Genomic DNA, 17,627 nt, shown 5'->3' on the forward strand with positions numbered 1-17,627 from the left:
TTTCATGTCATCGATGTCACGGCTGTCCAATCGTTTCATTCAGTTTCGTTTGTTTTCTTATATTGATTGTTGTGATTCTGACCAACCGACAGCTGGGAAATTTTATTCTCTTAGCGGTTTAGAAACTCGTTGTGGTCAGGTGTCTCCTTGAGGAAGATACAGAAGTGATAGTCGTGATTGTGGACCTGAGATACAAATGAAATTAGAGCGCGTTGAAGAAGGTATTTTTGTAGGTTAAAAAATCTGTTTTATCTACTGAACAAACAGCAACAGTACGTACGAATTGCGCGCGATATTGCAATGTAATCAATACGTTCTGCGTCTATTTGATAATTGGATAATTATTTATATGAACAAATTTGTCACGAAGCTTTTCAAAATAATGTAACAAACTGCAAGGCTAGAGATTATTTTTTCGTACAACGATATAAATTATTCTAAAATTTGCTGTATTAATTTTGTTCTATCATACAGATTTCTAATCTTAAAATGTAATCTTAGTGGTATTCGTAGTTCGATTTTATATTTAAGATCGCTTAAATATAAAATCGAACTACAAATACCACTAAGATTACATTTTAAGATTAGAAATCTGTATGATATATAGAATAAAATTAATACAGAAAATTTTAGAATATATAATTTATATCGCTGTACGAAAAAATAATCTCTAGCCTTGCAGTTTGTTACATTATTTTGAATATTCTTTATTCAACGATCTTTAGGTTTTTATGAATTATTTTGTTGACTAAAAACAAAAATTTTTAAACCACTTGAGATCAGATTCAATTAGATGATCTTAAATATAGGATTGGAATATGAATACTCATAGTATAATCTCTTTCAAAAATCACTTTTAATTTTATTATTCTTTTTACAGCATCAAGCGGCTATTTTGATTGTTCAAACTCTCTTTTTTTTTATAAATTCAAAACATCGAGCAAGTGCAGATTCAGCGAAACTTGAGAAGTGACATCACATGGTTATCCGTATTGATAAAAAAAATATGGATATCTAAAATTTACTCACAGGAGAATCCTGTAGAGATGTGAAAGTTTGTTTTTGGCGTTTTGAAATTGATCTCCTCATCGAATAATATATTGCATCATATCCTGTATCATGATACGCCAAAGACGGCAGCAGGGTCTGCAGAATGGCATATTCTTGCTATGTATGCAGGCTCTGAACTTTGGACTTGATAAAATACCACCTGCTACTCTAATTGGAATCATCGCACAGGTAATTTTTACCAAAAATTTGATATAATTTTGTTTTAACAATCTAGCTTCTCTATTTTGAGTCAATCTCTTTAGAATTAACACAGTTCACTTTAATAAACTTGAATTAATCTTTCTAATCGATTGCTATACAGTCTTTAGCTTTACAAGCTTTTACCAGCATCATCCATAGAGTATAAATATATATTTCTCTTTCTAGTCTTTACTGTATATGGGCCTGATACAGGTGCCATGGAATGCGGAAGATGTATGCATATCAGCTATCAAAATAATTAAGTACAAAAACTGGCGGTCGTTCTTCCTTTCAAATTTCGAACATGGATCCGACATGCATCTGTACTACAACATGCTTTCTTTTATTCTGAAAGGTTCTTACTTGGAGCCCATCTACGGAACGATGAATTTTGTACTTTTACTGGGTGTATTGTCTATCGGATGTAGCGCTATGTATGTATTCCTAGGATACGTTCTGATGCAGTTAACAGGGGATTACGGATATTTTACGGCTTGCGCAATCGGTTTTTCTGCCACATTATTTGCGTTGAAAGTCATTGCGCTGTGCGAAGAACGCGACAAATTACATAATATCAATGGATTAATAGTACCAAGTAAATTAGCGGTTTGGCTCGAATTAATATTGATACATCTGTTGGTCCCAAATTCTTCCTTCATCGGTCATCTGGGTGGTATTTTAGTTGGATGCTTATATTCTTATTCTTTTGTTGGAGAAAGGATCGACAACTTGATACATATGATAACTAGTACACCTATTATACACGAAGAACAATTTTATAGAAGACGAAACAGGCTATTTACGTAACATTCTGTAATTTTCATCAATTCAACATATTTGTGACTCTAATCTAACTTAAATATATATATATATAAATATATATTGCTGATTATAAGTATTTTTGTAAATGAATAATATGATCATTTTTGTAATTATGGTTTATTTAAAATAAAATCTAAATGCCTATATTTGTATATTTTTTCTCATTACCGGCCACTAAATTCAAACCCTAAAGTATTAACATTTCATCCTAATGTATATGAGTTATTTCTTAATTTATCCTTTTTAAGTGTTATTTTATTTATAAGATTTTTAAAATATATTTATTCGATTTTTACTTTATGTAGGTATTGTCATGCCAATTTATAAATTTTATTAAATGTTAAATGCAACAACAAAAATTACAGATTATTTCATGTAGCCACATACTGATGTAGAATAATGTTTTTAGTTTGCAATGTAAGTAAAAACATCATGATGACTTTAATGAAAAGAAAAACTAATAAGATATTCAACTATTTTTAATATTTTATTATACATATATTATACAAGGATTTTACCTTCAACTTGTTTGTAAAATTTTGTGCAATTTATACAATGTAATATTCGGTATACTAGAGCTCTGCGCCGTTGTGATTGAATTCACTAAAAATAAATATGGAAAATGAATGATATCCTTATCAAGTACGAAAAACATTTACGTGTTTGTGGAAACTTACAGATTGATTTATCATCGATTGGATATGGTATACCATAGAATATAAAATATGCACACATTTTAGCTAGAGATGTAGTATCGGAGAATTGTACTTTTCCAGTTGTAAGATATTCTTTAAACACAGATTTCATATCTGAAAAGAAAAAATTTAAGTATAACAAAATTAACAATAAATTATTGGCATTTTTGTAATGCCATGCTTTAATAAATACCGTGCTCCCATTTATCCAGAATAATCGACGTTTTCTGTTTAATTGCGAGCATACTTTCTATGCTGAGTAATGGATTTTCTTCATCCGTGAAGTTGCTCTTTCTCGACATTTGTGACAAAAAAAGCTTTATTTGCCATATCGCAAAGCTGTTTGGTTGTTCTTCGATGATTTTTATACTTTTAATTATATGCAACCATAACGGTATAAGACTTACTTTATCTTTTGTAATGCATTCGTACACAATTATTGCAAACATGTGAAGAAAATACTGTTCAAATTCTGGCATTTTGCATTGTACATCTGTAAATTGAAAGTTGTATTATTCGATGAAAAAGTTATTTTGCAAAATATACAAGCGAGAGAAATAAGAGAGCTAACATAGAATAAGGAGATGTATCAATATAGATGATAACTATTTGAAAAAATGTCATATAGGAGATTTTCTTAATTTGTAAATTAAATAGTCGTAAATATAATCTCATGGCTTTTCATATAAAATGTCCTTGTACAATTTATAAAAAAAATTATATAAAATATATTATAGATCTCTATTAATCTTGAGTTAAGTGTATATTAAAAGCGTATATTAATCAAATCGTACCATTTTGCGATGAATACTTAATACTTTCTGGAATCATTCCTTTTTTTGACCATTGCAAAAAAGAGGTCACTATGTTCAACACAGTTTTATCATTTGTAAACGATGTAACATATTCTGGCCGCGCAGCCCATGCAATTGCATTTTCCGTCGTCAAAGTTTGGGCCACTAAGCTTCTAAAACCCTATAATCAATTGAAATAAAATACTCATCAATGATATTTGTAAATGTCTATAATGAAATATATTTAATACGTATATAATTTTAAGGTATTTCTTTAAGTAATAATGTTTTACATGGGGATCTTCCAGGTACGATAAACAACCAGCTCTCTGCTTGATGCTTAAGTAATCATGTCTTTCTAGCATGTTTTCTAATTGCTGCCAGTTATGATGTTTCAAAAATGTAATTTGCCAGTATCTTGAATCTTTTAATTCAATCTTCTTCAAGCTACATAACTGTGGTAATAAGCAGGGCGCTTGTAAACTGATCTCTTGTCCTTCAGCTTCTTTGTCAGTTTCGAATGTTAAATGTATTGTCGCGTAACAATACTGACCAGTATCTATGTCTCTCGGTAAAATAATACGTGGTTCAGCTGCTAATACGTATAAATGACGTAAAGCTTGTAAATGATACCTATTGAAATAATAACACTGCTTAGACACAAAAGATTTTATTATCATCTAAAAAGTGTGAAAAGAAAGCTTTTTAAAAGCTTTTTTATTGTGATAAAAATAGTTTTCATTCACAATTTTTTCTTTTTTAAAAGAATTAAAGGATCATTATAAGAACAGCATTCACAAACCTATTGTCATTGCTATGGGTTGGAAACTTTGGGAAAAGCGAAATTATCAGAGCCGCCACTGAATTCGGGCTATTAGAAAGTGTATATCTTCCACCACCTAAAAAAAGGAGACCGAGAGCCATGTGGGTCGCCAAATGAGATCCATATGTGACTACACCGCTGGTGAGTCCTACGCGAGTGCGTATGTGTCTGCATATCCTCATAATCTGCGAATTTAGATACAGATTGTCAATAAGTGCTCCTTGAGTCATTGTCGGCAAATATCAAGACTTACATCTAAATTGCCAGTACCCGCCATCACCACTGCGGTTGAAAGCAGAACAACGTTTAGACACGTTTCAACGGTGGATTTGCCAGCCAATTCCGCTATAGTTTTATGTGACAATGCCGTGAACATTTGAGCATAATTGTACAAAGTCTTGAAAGCGTTCTTATTAGCAGTGCCTGCATACTTTAGCCCCAGTGCCATGCAAGCACCAGCTATAATGTTGCAGTAGGCCTGGCTATAAATTATAACAATAAATAGCATAAATTTGTATAGCAGATAAAGATGAATAGAGATTAAAAAATACTTTTTTGAGAAGATATCATTACTTACTTGATAGTTTCCAAATCCACATTCTGCGTAACTTCCGGCGTAGGTTTTTGCAATCTATATTTATAAACAATATTCGGCACATGACTAGAAACCCATGTTTTGGTTGGCTCGATATCATCCCACAAAATCAATGACTTGGCGAGCACTCTTAACAGCAGGAAATCTGGTCTTACAAATTCCAATAAATATTGTGTATCAGGTGGTTGCATCCATTCTGCTACCGCACGATTTCCGGTATTGAAGTACATTAATCCTAAAGCTATCGTTGCTCCCGGGCTTGTTACGTCGATATTTATCGAATCACCTTCACGTATCTGATAACTGCAAACAAAGAAACAATTTATAAATTGAGAAAAATTGTACTTTAATTCTATTTGAATAAAAATAGAGAAAATGTGCAGAAATTTATAGAATTTTTTACGAAAAAGGTTTTAAATCAATTTTAATTTTACATCTTCCCAAGCAAACTTTTTAAATTTAAATTACTTAAAGAATTGTATAAATTTTTTAATTATAAAAATTTAATTATATAAACTTTGTACCTAGGAGACTTGTATTTATCTTTCTGTGCTCCAGAAAATGGTCTTATGTGTCCACCGACCATATAATAATGCAAAGTATCAGGTATGCTCGCAGGTACATCCGTTCCGCCACCTGAGCCAAGTATGACTAGACCTAATGCTAATCCTGCTGCCAAGGAATACGATTCGCGATCTACACAATTCTTCATTTCGGGTCCTGGCGGCCTACCTATAAAGATAAATCTATATATTAGCATTCATATTAGCAATATATGTACATATTATACAGATAATTACCAATTTCAGATAATAAAGCATGCGAGATATGTCTATGCGCAGTTCCTTGATACACAAGGCCAACTCCCATTAGCGCCGCTACTTGGACATTTTGTTGTACATTTAATTCGATACTCGTCGGTGGTAAAAGTGTTTCCACGTGCAATGATAATAATTTAGTCATAGATACATTCATCGTGCCACGATGTGTTGCCGATAAGCCCAGTAAAAGTCCAACACTAGTAGCTTCGTGACAATCGGCTAGATATTCGTATGTACTTAAGGGAGCTAAGTTTTTTAGATGTCCGTTTAAACCAAGAGCCATCAAAAATCCCGAATGTTCTACACCGTATTCACCCTGTTGCTGTTTATTATACACTATCCATGTCGAGTCGATATTTGCAGCATCCGGATGAATGCATAGGCCTGCAGCTACGCCATTATGAAAAAGCGGCCACAGATTCATATTTGGAGGAACATCTATGTGAGTTAACTCGACAGTAGTTCCACGGGGCGGTGCCTTGCCTAATGAAAACGTATAAAATAATTAATTAATCAATTAAAAGAATGAATTCAAATCGTGATATGCAATCATACCGGTTAAACATAATCGTGGAATGGGCAATTGTTCTGTTATCATCGGGGTGGAAGTTCTCAATGTAAACATGCCTCTAGCTACAGGTAATGCCATTGTTCTCGTGCATAATGTGAGCAAGTGTCTTTCCTGCTCTTCTATGAATTCGTGATCGCTTACATTTGATCTTTGAACTATTGCTATCCTCATTGGTTTCGAGGAATTAAGCAACCTTCGTACCTCAGCAATTCTATGATCCTTACTAAATCGTAGTTTCAATATCTATTGAATGAAATAAGAGTTCAAATTAGAAACATTGTAAAAAATATGTATCTTTAAAATATATTTAATGTAGAGATAGATAAATGCAGAAAATAACATTATCATTTACCATATCATCAAATTCCATGCCGTCATCTTGTTCATCCTTTATTCCATAATCTCTCATCTCACTATCAATATACTGCAATCTCGAAGATGGTTTTAAATGCTTATCTAACACGGCTAGATCTTGGCGATCTATGAGTTCGTATGCGTACATAGGCCAATTCGATGGTGGACTTTCTCTACATCTATGCATAACATCTTTTATCATCAAAGAAACTGCAGGTGGCAATGTCTCGAGATCTTTTTTTCTCATATCTAGGATCAAAATATTATTTTTCATCTTTAGGAAAGGGATAATTTTCATAATATTTAATTGTTTGCTTACCCATTTCGTGATATAATAATATTATCCTGTCCGTTGTGGGTTTCTCCAATTTCTTCAGTATCTCTTTGTCAAATTTGCTTCCGATTTCTTGAAAATCAATACGATTTCCAGCAGGTACAATTATTTTGATATATTTCTCCATTTCTAATATATCAATACGATTTTCATTTGCTATAAGAGCTGTTAGATATATTATATTTCTTGTTCTTGGATTAACGTAACTTAAATACGGAAATGCAGTCATGTCCGTTCCGCGTAACATATTGTTTAACGTTTCAAATATACTTGGCGGTTTTCGAGGTATGTAACTTGGAATTGTTATTTTCTGTAAATCTGAGTCACTAATTTGAGATCTCATGTTTTTTAAAGAAGCCAACGAAGGTGAATCAAGATAGTAATGATGAGCATACATTTCGAATTTTAGATCTATGCTTAATTGATACAATAGCTGTCCGAGCAATGGCAAACTTTCCGATATAATGCTGTTTAATTTTAATTCTTCGTATAATAAATGAAGAGAAAATAAAATAAGTGGAAAATGTGGAAACAAGATGGCTTGTACATTTATTTTGCCAACATTACTTGGTTCTATAGCATTGAGAGACGTAATAAAACAGGGTACTATCTGACCCTTTAATACATTCGACATAAAAGTTCGAGAATTTTCATATTCGTTTGCATTTAACATATACACCCAATCACCAGTCGATCCACAATTGCTAGTTTTCTGCTTTTTGGGTAACATCATCTGTAAACTGGGTAATTCTGTACACTGATCTTTTTCATTATTTCGTATCACATCCAGTTTTTCCACATCATATCCCAATAATGTAAACAGAACTATAAGAAAGAGATCCCACTCTTGCGACGGTGAACAGTCTTGTGGACCTGGGGCATTTCTAGCACCATACCATTTAACCAACAATTGCATCGCTAAGTCTTTTTGGAGAACATTTCGTAGTATATGTAAACATTTAGTAACTGTAAAAAATATGTAACTTGAGTTAACTATACAACACATGTGTGAGAATAATTAATTTCAATTATTTGCAATCATTATTAATAAATTTATTTATTCATATGCTAATGTTCCTCAAATTTAATATACTTACCTAAAGGCGATGTACTGGCAACAGGTATTGCTACACGAAAATATTGCTTGTTTCCGCACTCTACGGTTATCTCATTACCTACAGTTTCTTTCAAAGCGAGAAAACTTGTGTCCAATAATGAATTTTCCAAAAGTATTGGCGGACGAGCACAATTACCACCTACAGGACTCAATAAATGTAAAGCTTCTTCGAATTTAATTTCGTGCGAGGCTGTACAACTCTGAGAAATCAAGGAACTCCGTCTCGGAAATGGAGATCCAAGCTTAGGATTACTATTTGATAAAAAGTAATTACTGCCCGTAAAATTTGAGAGCATGCCGGATATATGCAATTTACCCACGCATGTAACTCCTGTATATAACGTTATACCGTTTGACAAATCTACAATTGCTATCATGTGCAAATTCTGGAAGAAACCAATTTTGTTACTATCAAGTTACTTTAATCAATACACTTTTTACATTTCAAATAATTTTGTGTTTTCGTTATTTTAAATATGCAGATAAATAATATATACTAACAGATAAATTAATAGCATCCTTAGCCACGATGTTCGTTACCATTCCGAAAATAATTTGTTGTTGTTTATTAGTCTTTTCTAATCTCATTAAAGACAGTTGCGAACGATTCGGAATTAAATAGCCCAAGTAATTCTGTCCAACAAGATCCGATGTTAAAAAAACTTTAGATGCACGACCACAAGTATCTCTAAAAAAATATAAATAAAATTTTCCAATTTCTTCATTATTTAACAAATATTCTTAAATGTTTCCTTAAAGTTTGGTGCAAATCGAGACAATATGAGTAACGCGAGATATGTGAATTACTTACTTGGATACACCAACATTCTCTGTCCATACATGTTCAAGACAGATCTCAGGATACAAAGGTTTGCTTGCAGTTGGAATATCTTTTAATCGGATGCTATTGTAACTGGGAGCTGGACTATGTGTTTGATTTGAGCCAGTTATCATGACAGTTTGATGTAATCTGCTATGGTAAATATTTGAGTTTACAGGTGGTCCAAGCAGAGGGGACATAGCTACCGATTGCGTAGGTGATTGACAACGAGAAATGGTAGCCATCGAGCTTTGTGAACGTGAATGCTGTTGTTGAGGGGACGGTCCACCCGAATTAGTACTATAAGAAGTAGTACGCGATCCAAATGGAGTATTAGGCAATCCTAAACCAGAGTTATTTATTTGTAAACTTGACACTCCTGTAACAAATACATTTCATTTATTTACATCAATTTTTCCTATCATTTATTTTGATCAAATTGTATTATTATAATTATTGTATAATTGTATTATTATATAATTATTATTTAGCTTAACAAACGTTTCTCTTTTCATTATGATATATTAATTAACTAGATTTTAATTTTTCCATGTACATGCATATGTATACTTTCGCAAAAGTATATGGATATTTCTTTACCAAAAAGAAAGGGACTTAGAGGACCCTTATTGGTGAAACTTTTATTAATAGATAAATTACTGCCAACATTTAATGGTGACATCGTTGAATGATTGAATAAACTCATCGTGTCGTTACTTCCACAAACTATTTGGCATTCTTCGGCTGACGCTTTGCGAATTTTGTAAACCGAATGCAAACCTGTCTTCGTATCATATATCATAGCAAAGGATGGCTCTGAGTTAGTAAATATAATCTGCTGATTTGAGTCATTCATGTACGACACAGACCCTAAAATATTTAGTTCAATTGTATAAGCAATAAAAATTAATTTAAACATTTTGCATAAGTCCCGCAAATGCACGAGATATTTTTTACAATACTTGTTTTTATTCGTATGTAATTCAATAAATTAACTATTTTATTTACCATGTTTAATAAGTAGAGGACAAATTTCATCTAACGGATGCATTAATGAAAAGGCCACTGGTAAATTATTATCCTGTTGTGTTGGTAATCTGCTACTTTCAAATGATACATATCTGAAAATAAAATGCGTGAACGTAAACATGGTACAATTAAAACTTTATATCAATTATCAATAAAACAAGAATGTAGGACATAAATTATTTGAGTTTTGTTTAATTTTTAAATTGTATATACCTCGAATCCGTAATTGGCACTTGAGATTTTTCAAGTATAATCCCGTATTTTGTCGGCCATACGGCAGAGACCTGTTATCAATTCATGTATTTAAAATTATATGGCAAATTAATATAAACCTTTATAATTCATTTATGATTGTAATAATTTTTTTGTAAATGGCTTCTAGTTTCAAGGAACAACGATAATCATTTTTATGAATGCTAGTTAGCTTTGTCTTTATAACACAAGTGTTAAAATAAAATAAAATTCAATATTATTAAAATAAAATTATATCTTTTTGATATTCGTTCTTAGATTTTAAACATTTCATTTTATGATTCGCTCGAAGATTACAATGCAAAAAAATACAATGTCATCACATGCATCTTCACTCTCGACTATATATTTTATTCTTACAAAAAAGAAAAAAAAAGGTGCTTTACCTGAAATTGTAAAGCAGAAACGTAGTCTTCGCCATTTTCTGTAAAAACCTTAAGAGTATAGGAGTCCAGTAAGCAGATACATTCTATAGATTTGTCAATCGAATCGTTAGCTTCAGATTCTTTACTTTTGGTCAAGTGATCTGGGGTACTAGTGTGAAAGGTACACCAAAGTGCATGCTTAATATCAGTTTCACATGTATATGTTGCTTTGAGCACTCGAGTAGTTTGATTGCCTTTACAGTGAACTGCTACTTTGCCTGAATAATATAATTCTTCCTCCCCGCATATCTTATTACTGCGTACCAACCATGTCTCTTTCTAGAAATAAAACATTTATCACCAAATATCATTTTTAAAAGACTTTGCACGGAGAAAAATAAATTGCGAGAGAACGGATGTCAGGAGACACAAGTTATCTTCAAATTAGATTTAATTTTTTCTATTATACTAGCAAAATAATTTTCAAATTAATGTATATATAATGTGTATGTAACCAGAAACATGTTTTGAAGCAAATAACGTTGCTAATTATAAACATAAATTTTCAAACCCGTTCTCTCCTCTTTACTACATAGTTATTCATTTTGAAATCTTACAGGAGACTTTTCTGATATATTTACTTCGCTAAATCTTTTTAATAGAACATTTTCTCCACCAACCGTTCGAGTATTAGACTGCTGACTGATCAGGGATCCAGGATGTTTTAAGATTATCTCCCGACCACCTGGCTTGTATTCCTTAAAGAAATATTAAGCTTTTGTATTATCAATCATTTCATATAATCTTTACTGAGTTTTCATAGCAGATGATCATTGAGCCTCTTCTCATTTTACATCAAATAGTGTAACTGTTATTTATGTCGTAAATCAGATATAAGAATAGTTATTCATTCAACATTATATTCTAAAAGGTTAACTCTATACAAATTGTTAACAAGTCAAACAAAGAGCAAAATAAAGATAAAATATTGCTTGAGTTAAAAAAGATATAAATCAGAGACATTCGGGGACATTTTGATTTTTTATCTACACTGACAATGAGATATCAGATCTGAAATGAGAGACAATAATTGTGTGCCATTATTATGTCACGATATTTCGTTGAAATAAAATGTTTTGTTCATATCCATTATTAGCTACAGGTTCCCGATTGTCTTAGTATTAATATAGGAAAAATAAATGAATAATTGTAACAATCTACTTTACCACCGGTTCTGAGGCGGCGATCATCCTCTCCCTGGTCTCATCCAGATTTGCTGGCTGTGTTTACAGATATCGCGAGGGAACAATACCCACTTAACTTTGGTCTCTTCCTATACAGCGTCGCGTACAAACGATAGAAGGAAACGTGACGAAAATACTCGAAAAACACTGAAAAAATCATTCACAAACGTGAACCACACCATCTTTAAACAATACCGCTTCGGGCATCCGCGTCAACATGTATGTATACATATTTCTGCGAAGTGCGAGGCTGCGTTCGGAAAACACAATAGTTGGATTAGTGTCTGAAAAGACTATTTACTGAACGCAACTAATGAGCGCTGCGCGTCAAAAAAATTTATTCTTTAATTCTTGAAAACTAAAACATAATCTTTAATTAATCTATATTTTTATATTCATTAATTAGTCTATATTTTTATATTTATTAAGTATTATCCACAATTCATAATTTATATTATTCCTTTTTTTATCTCTTAATTTAAAAAAATTCTAATTAAAATAATAACTTATTCAAGTTTTTTCGATTTATTATACGTTCTAAATAATGATTATCGATTCGTAAATTTCGACAGATTTATAAGCAATTAATTTTTTATTGTCAATTTATAATCTTAAATTGTTTTGAATAATCAAGTATCTAAAATATCGATCTCTTCGAAATTGATAGAATTTTAAATCTTAAATAAATCTTTTATCTTTTGAATTTTAAATAAAAATAAAAATACATCAATAATTAAAAGTTAATCAATATTCATATAAAAAAATTGAGGATTATGTGAACTAGAAATCAGAATTCAACCAGTCAAGATGAAGAAGAGTAACGTCAACGTTATTCGATTGGTAGAAATTTATTTTCCAACTTGCAAACTTGCAATCACTTGCAATCTCACATACGTCTGATACGAGCTTGATAAAAGATTTTTCTTCTTGTACTTTCTGAACAGGTGCACACCGTGTAATAAGTTGAAATGAAACAGATGTATATTTATTTCACTTCAACTTATTGCACCGCGTACACCAGTTCAGAGAGTGCAGGAATAAAAAACAAGATCTGTTTTCAGTGGCTGAACCAGTGTACACTTTTGGAATTTAAAGTGGAATAGATATATATTTGATATTTGTCAAAAGCGAGAAATAGACTTCTAGTGCAGTCTAGTGCAGGAATAGAAAACAGACCAACAATTAAAATTAATCCAAATACGGTAAACGCTAAGGTTAGGTTATCTTCTTAACAACTAATTAAGAAAAGGATAACATGAACTTCAGCGTTCACTGTATCCTAGATTCACGTGATTGCAAAAACTCCCTAATAGCGAGTGCAGGTGCGGAGTGCAACGAAACGTCAGCCGTGAGGTCGCTGCGCGCTTTTCCTCAATTTGCACTTTGCAGAGAGCTCGTTGGCTCGTTCTGCTCGTTCCGTTCGTTACGTTTTTCCCCGTTTGTCAAGACCCGTTCGACACCGGAGGAAGTAGAGAAAGGGTGTTATGTGACGTTTTACATGTCATCCACGAACGCGTGTGTTTGCGATTCACAATAAATGGCTGGCTCGCTAGGCACAATCGATTGGGAAGGTAAGACCGTGTCTGAGGACGTAGCGAGACTTGCGAGTACCGTTAGACGTTTAAGGAAAAGGAACAATACTCTGATATTTGTATCCTTTGTTTACGTTGTCAGAGATGGTTAGAAGAGTGTTCCAAAAATGCAGGACCATGTTCTGTACGTCATCCTAGATAATGACGTAAATCTGTGCCATTCGTGTTTCCACATTGCATTATTTGTGTTCCACAAATAATTGTGACGTGACATTAAGCTTATTCTTTTTCTCTATAAGGATTGAACTTCTTGCATGGTACATTTTTCTTTTTCTTTTCATATTGACTGTGTTCCAAAATTTACTGTCAATACTGAAAATTTGTAATGCATATAACGTAAACTATACAATTTTCAATACTGGCAGTAAATTTAATTGAAACACAACTCTTGAAGAAAAAAAAGACAAAAGATAAACTATTCTAAAAGTTTAGTCTTGGAGTATAGAAAAAGAACTGACCTATAATAGTGTTCTAAAAAGAGCATGCTTCTTGCTCTTGATGATTTTTCTTTTATTGTGCTTTGATTGTGCTTCGTATTTAGAAATTGTTACTTAGGCCTGGTTGCACCAACTTTACTTTGATTTTATAAGCGAGGTTTAAAACTCTCTCCTACTCTCTCGACTTCAAAGAAAGTGAGTTTCAAGCCTCGCTTAAAGTCAAAGAGATCATGCCTTAATTATATGAGTTACTGTTGCAGATTTGAGAAAGCAGGCGAGGCATCTGGAAAATGAGATCGACGCGAAGCTAGTGGCGTTCAGCAAGCTAGGCATAAATACAGGTACAAGACATGCCACCACAGAGGAGGTTCCTCTCTTGGACGAGGAACAGGTATTCGAGAACATGGCATCAGAGATTGAGACACTGCTTGCCAAGGTAGATCCTTCTTTTTTCTTCTCCTGTATATTTGCAAGCAAACGGATATACTGATCAAACACAATCGACGTAGTTGTTTTCCATAAACGAGAGGATGAGCGAGTTGCAGCCAAACGGAGCAGCTATGTTACACACAATGCAACGTCACAAGGAAATACTGAAAGACTACAAGCTGGAGTTCAACAAGATTAGAAATAATTTTACGGCTAGGAAAGACCGCGAGGATCTTTTAGGCAGTGTCCGTAAGGAAATAGAGTACGTATGACTGTCCATTGTTTATTTTATATATTGCATAACTCAGATTTTATATCGAAAGAAATTAAATTAATCTTTGTTCGTTTTGTATAGCAATTACAAAAGTGCGACTGGATTGAATCGGCGTGAAATGTATCTCAAGGAAAATCAACATATTCATAAGTAAGTCAGCTTGACCTTGTTAATAATGCTGTGATAAATAAAGTTAAAAGATATGTTTTATCAATTTTGTTGAAAATATGAGGTCTTGTGGAAAGGTGTTGAAACTAAACAGCTGTCATTTTCGAACATATTTATTTACATACGTTTATTAAATTTTATTCCTTACAAATTACAGACTTTTTATTTTTTAACACAATTTTTGTTTTTTCGTTAACTGAATACATTAAAAAATGACAGCTAATTAGTTTCAATATTTTGTCGTGAGAGACCTGTACTTATATTAAAAAGTTCTTAAGATATTTATACTTAACATTATCATGTATCCTTTTAGTTCCGACCGATTGATCAATGATCAAATAAGCATAGCGATGGAAACACGGGATCACCTCATGACTCAAAGACAGGCATTCAAACGTATACGAACTCGATTCAACGATATCTCGAATCGATTTCCGGCGGTGAATAGTCTACTGCAGAGGATAAATCTACGTAAGAGAAGAGATTCCGTTATACTCGGCCTCGTTATTGGAGTTTGTACGTTTTTAATGCTTCTATACGCCTTTCACTAGACGATACAAAGATACTTCCATCTCCAAATAACGATTATTTCACCACGGAAATTTTTGCAATACGTTTCACAGTAAAGATATACATAAGTTTAAAAGGTACTATGAAGATCTAATAAATATGTAGGAAATTTAGTATGATAGAATATGCGGAGATTGTATGTATGCGTGAATGATTGAGCAAGTATTCCTTCCACTTGCGTTCAAAGTGCACGAAAAGAAGTTTGTCTGTATAGTTTTTTTTATACCGAAGTACAAGACGTGGGGATATATAATGTAAGTGAAACTTTCATCCACGTTCGACACGTTAACTTAATAAATGTTAAAATATGATAATCTTTGTTTGTAATAGTGCTAATGGATTTATTGATTTCCTGAATTCTGGAAACAGAATAAGATGACATCGTGATTTATTTACGTATTTGTGACGGTTAATTTTTTCTATAAGAAAAGGTTTTGGGCAAGGGATTTGCACATTTTGCGGTAAAATCATTATATTTCGTACCTGTATAAACCAATAGTTTTGCATTCTGTGTCATTTAACACACTTGGTGATAACAATAAAAAGAAAAGGATGTATGCTGATTTAATAGTTTTTCGTTATAAAAAAAAAGTTTAGCGTTAATCAATCAGTTCGTAGAATGGGGGATCTTTAAAAAGAGCTTTCGGAGCGAAAATGATGAGTATCGTCGTCGTTTCAGGTAAGAATTGATTTTACATACACAGACATTTATATGCATATATACACGCAGTGCACTCTTGAGTCATCCGCGAAAACACAGCACATTACGGAAAAAAAAACATTGTTTTCACTAGAAAGCACGATGCCTGTTTCCACGTGTACTAGATACTACATTTACAAATCTCCTCTAGAAAATAGGAACTCAAGCGATATAATTATAAAAAAAAAAAAAAATACCAAATAAAACGCGTTCCGTACACTCTAATAAAGTTTTTTGCCTTTCTTTTACAGCCTCGATATATATTTACATATATGACTTCATCAGAGCTTCCTATAAATTACCTTATGACTTTTTGTATAAAATCCTGCTCCTGAATTTTTAATTGCTATCGCGGATTGTGAAACCGAGCTCTGAATTGAACATAGTTAATACCTTCGAATCGCATCTACTGCTTCCCGTTAAAGTAACGCAGTAATAATTAATATATCACGCCTTACAAATAATCAATAGCTAAAGAGGAATTAAATCTACGATAAGTCTCGCTCTAACATTAAATATCGCACTTCCCTTCGTTTTTTCTCCATTCGTTACAAAAAGGGATTACCGATAGTTTATATAGATATTTTACAATCGGATGTTGTTTTCCCCTTTGTCAATCTCCTTTATAAATGTAATATATAGTCGTTATCTGTGGAAAACCACACGGTTGTTTTCACTACGTAACTACCGCGGGACGATTTGCGATGGAGATAACTGTGGAAACAGGTGGATGACGAATCTCTTTCTCTCATACACAAACGCATCATTCGCACGTTCTTAAGAGTTAAATCACTAAAACGAGGGATTCTAATCACGGATTGATTCTATTCAACTGTTCGGATAGTACTCTACGCTCTAAATCTGCATCTTTGAAGTTTTATTATACCATTAGAGATGATAAATCGCGAGGCCCATATCATCGTCACTCGTTCTTCGAATCTCGTTCAGACGTACAAACGGACACAAACAATCCACATCCAATATACATGCAGGCCGCACTGGTTGCTAGTTTATGTATCTGAATATAAATATATCGGCTGTATGTACTATTTTTTTCAATCTAATTCTTTTTTCTTTTTTTATATTTTAAGGCTAATTAGTATAGGTGGAGATCATCGAGAGACGAGGCGTTGTGTCTTAAATAATTTCGATAAATATCTCGTTGAGGTATATAGGAAGCCACCAGACATCTCTACGATTCTGTTTCAATTTTATAAAATCACATAAGAAAATATAGTAAACAAAGAAAAATGTATGGCTCAATTGTCCGAGAGAAATAAAATTCTAATTTTATGTAAAATTATATAATTTGGGAATGTATCACGAATATAGAATACTTTATTTTAGTTTCAAAAATAATACTTGCCTGTGTCAAGAATGTGACTTTTTTTACACACAGTATATTCAACGATATGTAGAACAAAATAGATACATAATTAAATCAGATACAATAAAAATCCATTTTTTAACCGATTCGTATTGTCATAATAAAAAAAGAAAATAAACGTATAACTTGGCACTTGTATACTATTATAATAAGGAAATTCATGAAAGTATCTTCGTCTGATTT

The 17,627-nt window shown here is 32.5% G+C and overlaps 3 protein-coding genes across 6 annotated transcripts; 2 read left to right on the top strand and 1 right to left on the bottom strand.

Annotated features, from left to right (window-relative positions):
• Positions 1 to 3: 3 nt before the first annotated feature.
• On the top strand, positions 4 to 2,119 carry LOC108768866 (rhomboid-related protein 4). Its single transcript, XM_018519519.1, has 3 exons — positions 4 to 221; positions 881 to 1,239; positions 1,438 to 2,119. The coding sequence occupies exons 2-3, from the start codon at positions 1,120 to 1,122 to the stop codon at positions 2,056 to 2,058; spliced, it is 741 nt and encodes a 246-aa protein (XP_018375021.1). The 5' UTR covers positions 4 to 221; positions 881 to 1,119; the 3' UTR covers positions 2,059 to 2,119.
• Positions 1,935 to 12,026, bottom strand: shtd (anaphase promoting complex subunit 1). Of its 2 annotated transcripts, none has more exons than XM_018519515.1 (23): positions 11,870 to 12,026; positions 11,324 to 11,401; positions 10,665 to 10,982; positions 10,240 to 10,310; positions 10,006 to 10,118; positions 9,598 to 9,867; positions 8,989 to 9,376; positions 8,679 to 8,865; positions 8,158 to 8,563; positions 7,046 to 8,026; positions 6,725 to 6,975; positions 6,357 to 6,615; positions 5,781 to 6,284; positions 5,505 to 5,712; positions 4,963 to 5,283; positions 4,639 to 4,867; positions 4,365 to 4,570; positions 3,856 to 4,195; positions 3,563 to 3,743; positions 2,962 to 3,261; positions 2,751 to 2,882; positions 2,592 to 2,676; positions 1,935 to 2,005 (listed from the first exon to the last, which is right to left on the bottom strand). In XM_018519515.1, exons 1-22 carry the CDS (start codon positions 11,891 to 11,893, stop codon positions 2,594 to 2,596), a joined length of 5,850 nt encoding a protein of 1,949 aa, XP_018375017.1. In that variant the 5' UTR covers positions 11,894 to 12,026; the 3' UTR covers positions 1,935 to 2,005; positions 2,592 to 2,593. The 2 variants fall into 2 exon arrangements, with proteins under 2 accessions (XP_018375017.1, XP_018375016.1); XM_018519514.1 differs by having other exon boundaries at positions 11,261 to 11,401.
• A 1,271-nt stretch (positions 12,027 to 13,297) lies between these two features.
• On the top strand, positions 13,298 to 17,340 carry Gos28 (golgi SNAP receptor complex member Gos28). Of its 3 annotated transcripts, none has more exons than XM_018519684.1 (6): positions 13,298 to 13,458; positions 14,177 to 14,352; positions 14,426 to 14,607; positions 14,701 to 14,769; positions 15,101 to 15,303; positions 17,149 to 17,336. In XM_018519684.1, the coding sequence occupies exons 1-6, from the start codon at positions 13,425 to 13,427 to the stop codon at positions 17,151 to 17,153; spliced, it is 669 nt and encodes a 222-aa protein (XP_018375186.1). In that variant the 5' UTR covers positions 13,298 to 13,424; the 3' UTR covers positions 17,154 to 17,336. The 3 variants fall into 3 exon arrangements, with proteins under 3 accessions (XP_018375186.1, XP_018375187.1, XP_018375185.1); XM_018519685.1 differs by having other exon boundaries at positions 15,101 to 15,258; XM_018519683.1 differs by having other exon boundaries at positions 15,101 to 17,340.
• Positions 17,341 to 17,627: the final 287 nt, after the last annotated feature.

Source organism: Trachymyrmex cornetzi, unplaced genomic scaffold (genome assembly GCF_001594075.2).
Source record: "Trachymyrmex cornetzi isolate Tcor2-1 unplaced genomic scaffold, Tcor1.1 scaffold83, whole genome shotgun sequence".
NCBI classification, from domain to species: Eukaryota; Metazoa; Arthropoda; class Insecta; order Hymenoptera; family Formicidae; genus Trachymyrmex; species Trachymyrmex cornetzi.

Coding starts and splice junctions, on each gene's coding strand:
- LOC108768866 (XM_018519519.1), top strand. CDS start 1,120: ATGATACGCCAAAGACGGCAGCAGGGTCTGCAGAATGGCATATTCTTG. Junction 1,240..1,437: donor TAATTGGAATCATCGCACAG/GTAATTTTTACC, acceptor TTCTCTTTCTAG/TCTTTACTGTATATGGGCCT.
- shtd (XM_018519514.1), bottom strand. CDS start 11,893: ATGATCGCCGCCTCAGAACCGGTG. Junction 6,285..6,356: donor TCCACGATTATGTTTAACCG/GTATGATTGCAT, acceptor CGTTTTCATTAG/GCAAGGCACCGCCCCGTGGA. Junction 2,677..2,750: donor AATCGATGATAAATCAATCT/GTAAGTTTCCAC, acceptor ATTTATTTTTAG/TGAATTCAATCACAACGGCG.
- Gos28 (XM_018519683.1), top strand. CDS start 13,425: ATGGCTGGCTCGCTAGGCACAATCGATTGGGAAG. Junction 14,353..14,425: donor TTGAGACACTGCTTGCCAAG/GTAGATCCTTCT, acceptor CAATCGACGTAG/TTGTTTTCCATAAACGAGAG. Junction 14,608..14,700: donor AGTGTCCGTAAGGAAATAGA/GTACGTATGACT, acceptor CGTTTTGTATAG/CAATTACAAAAGTGCGACTG.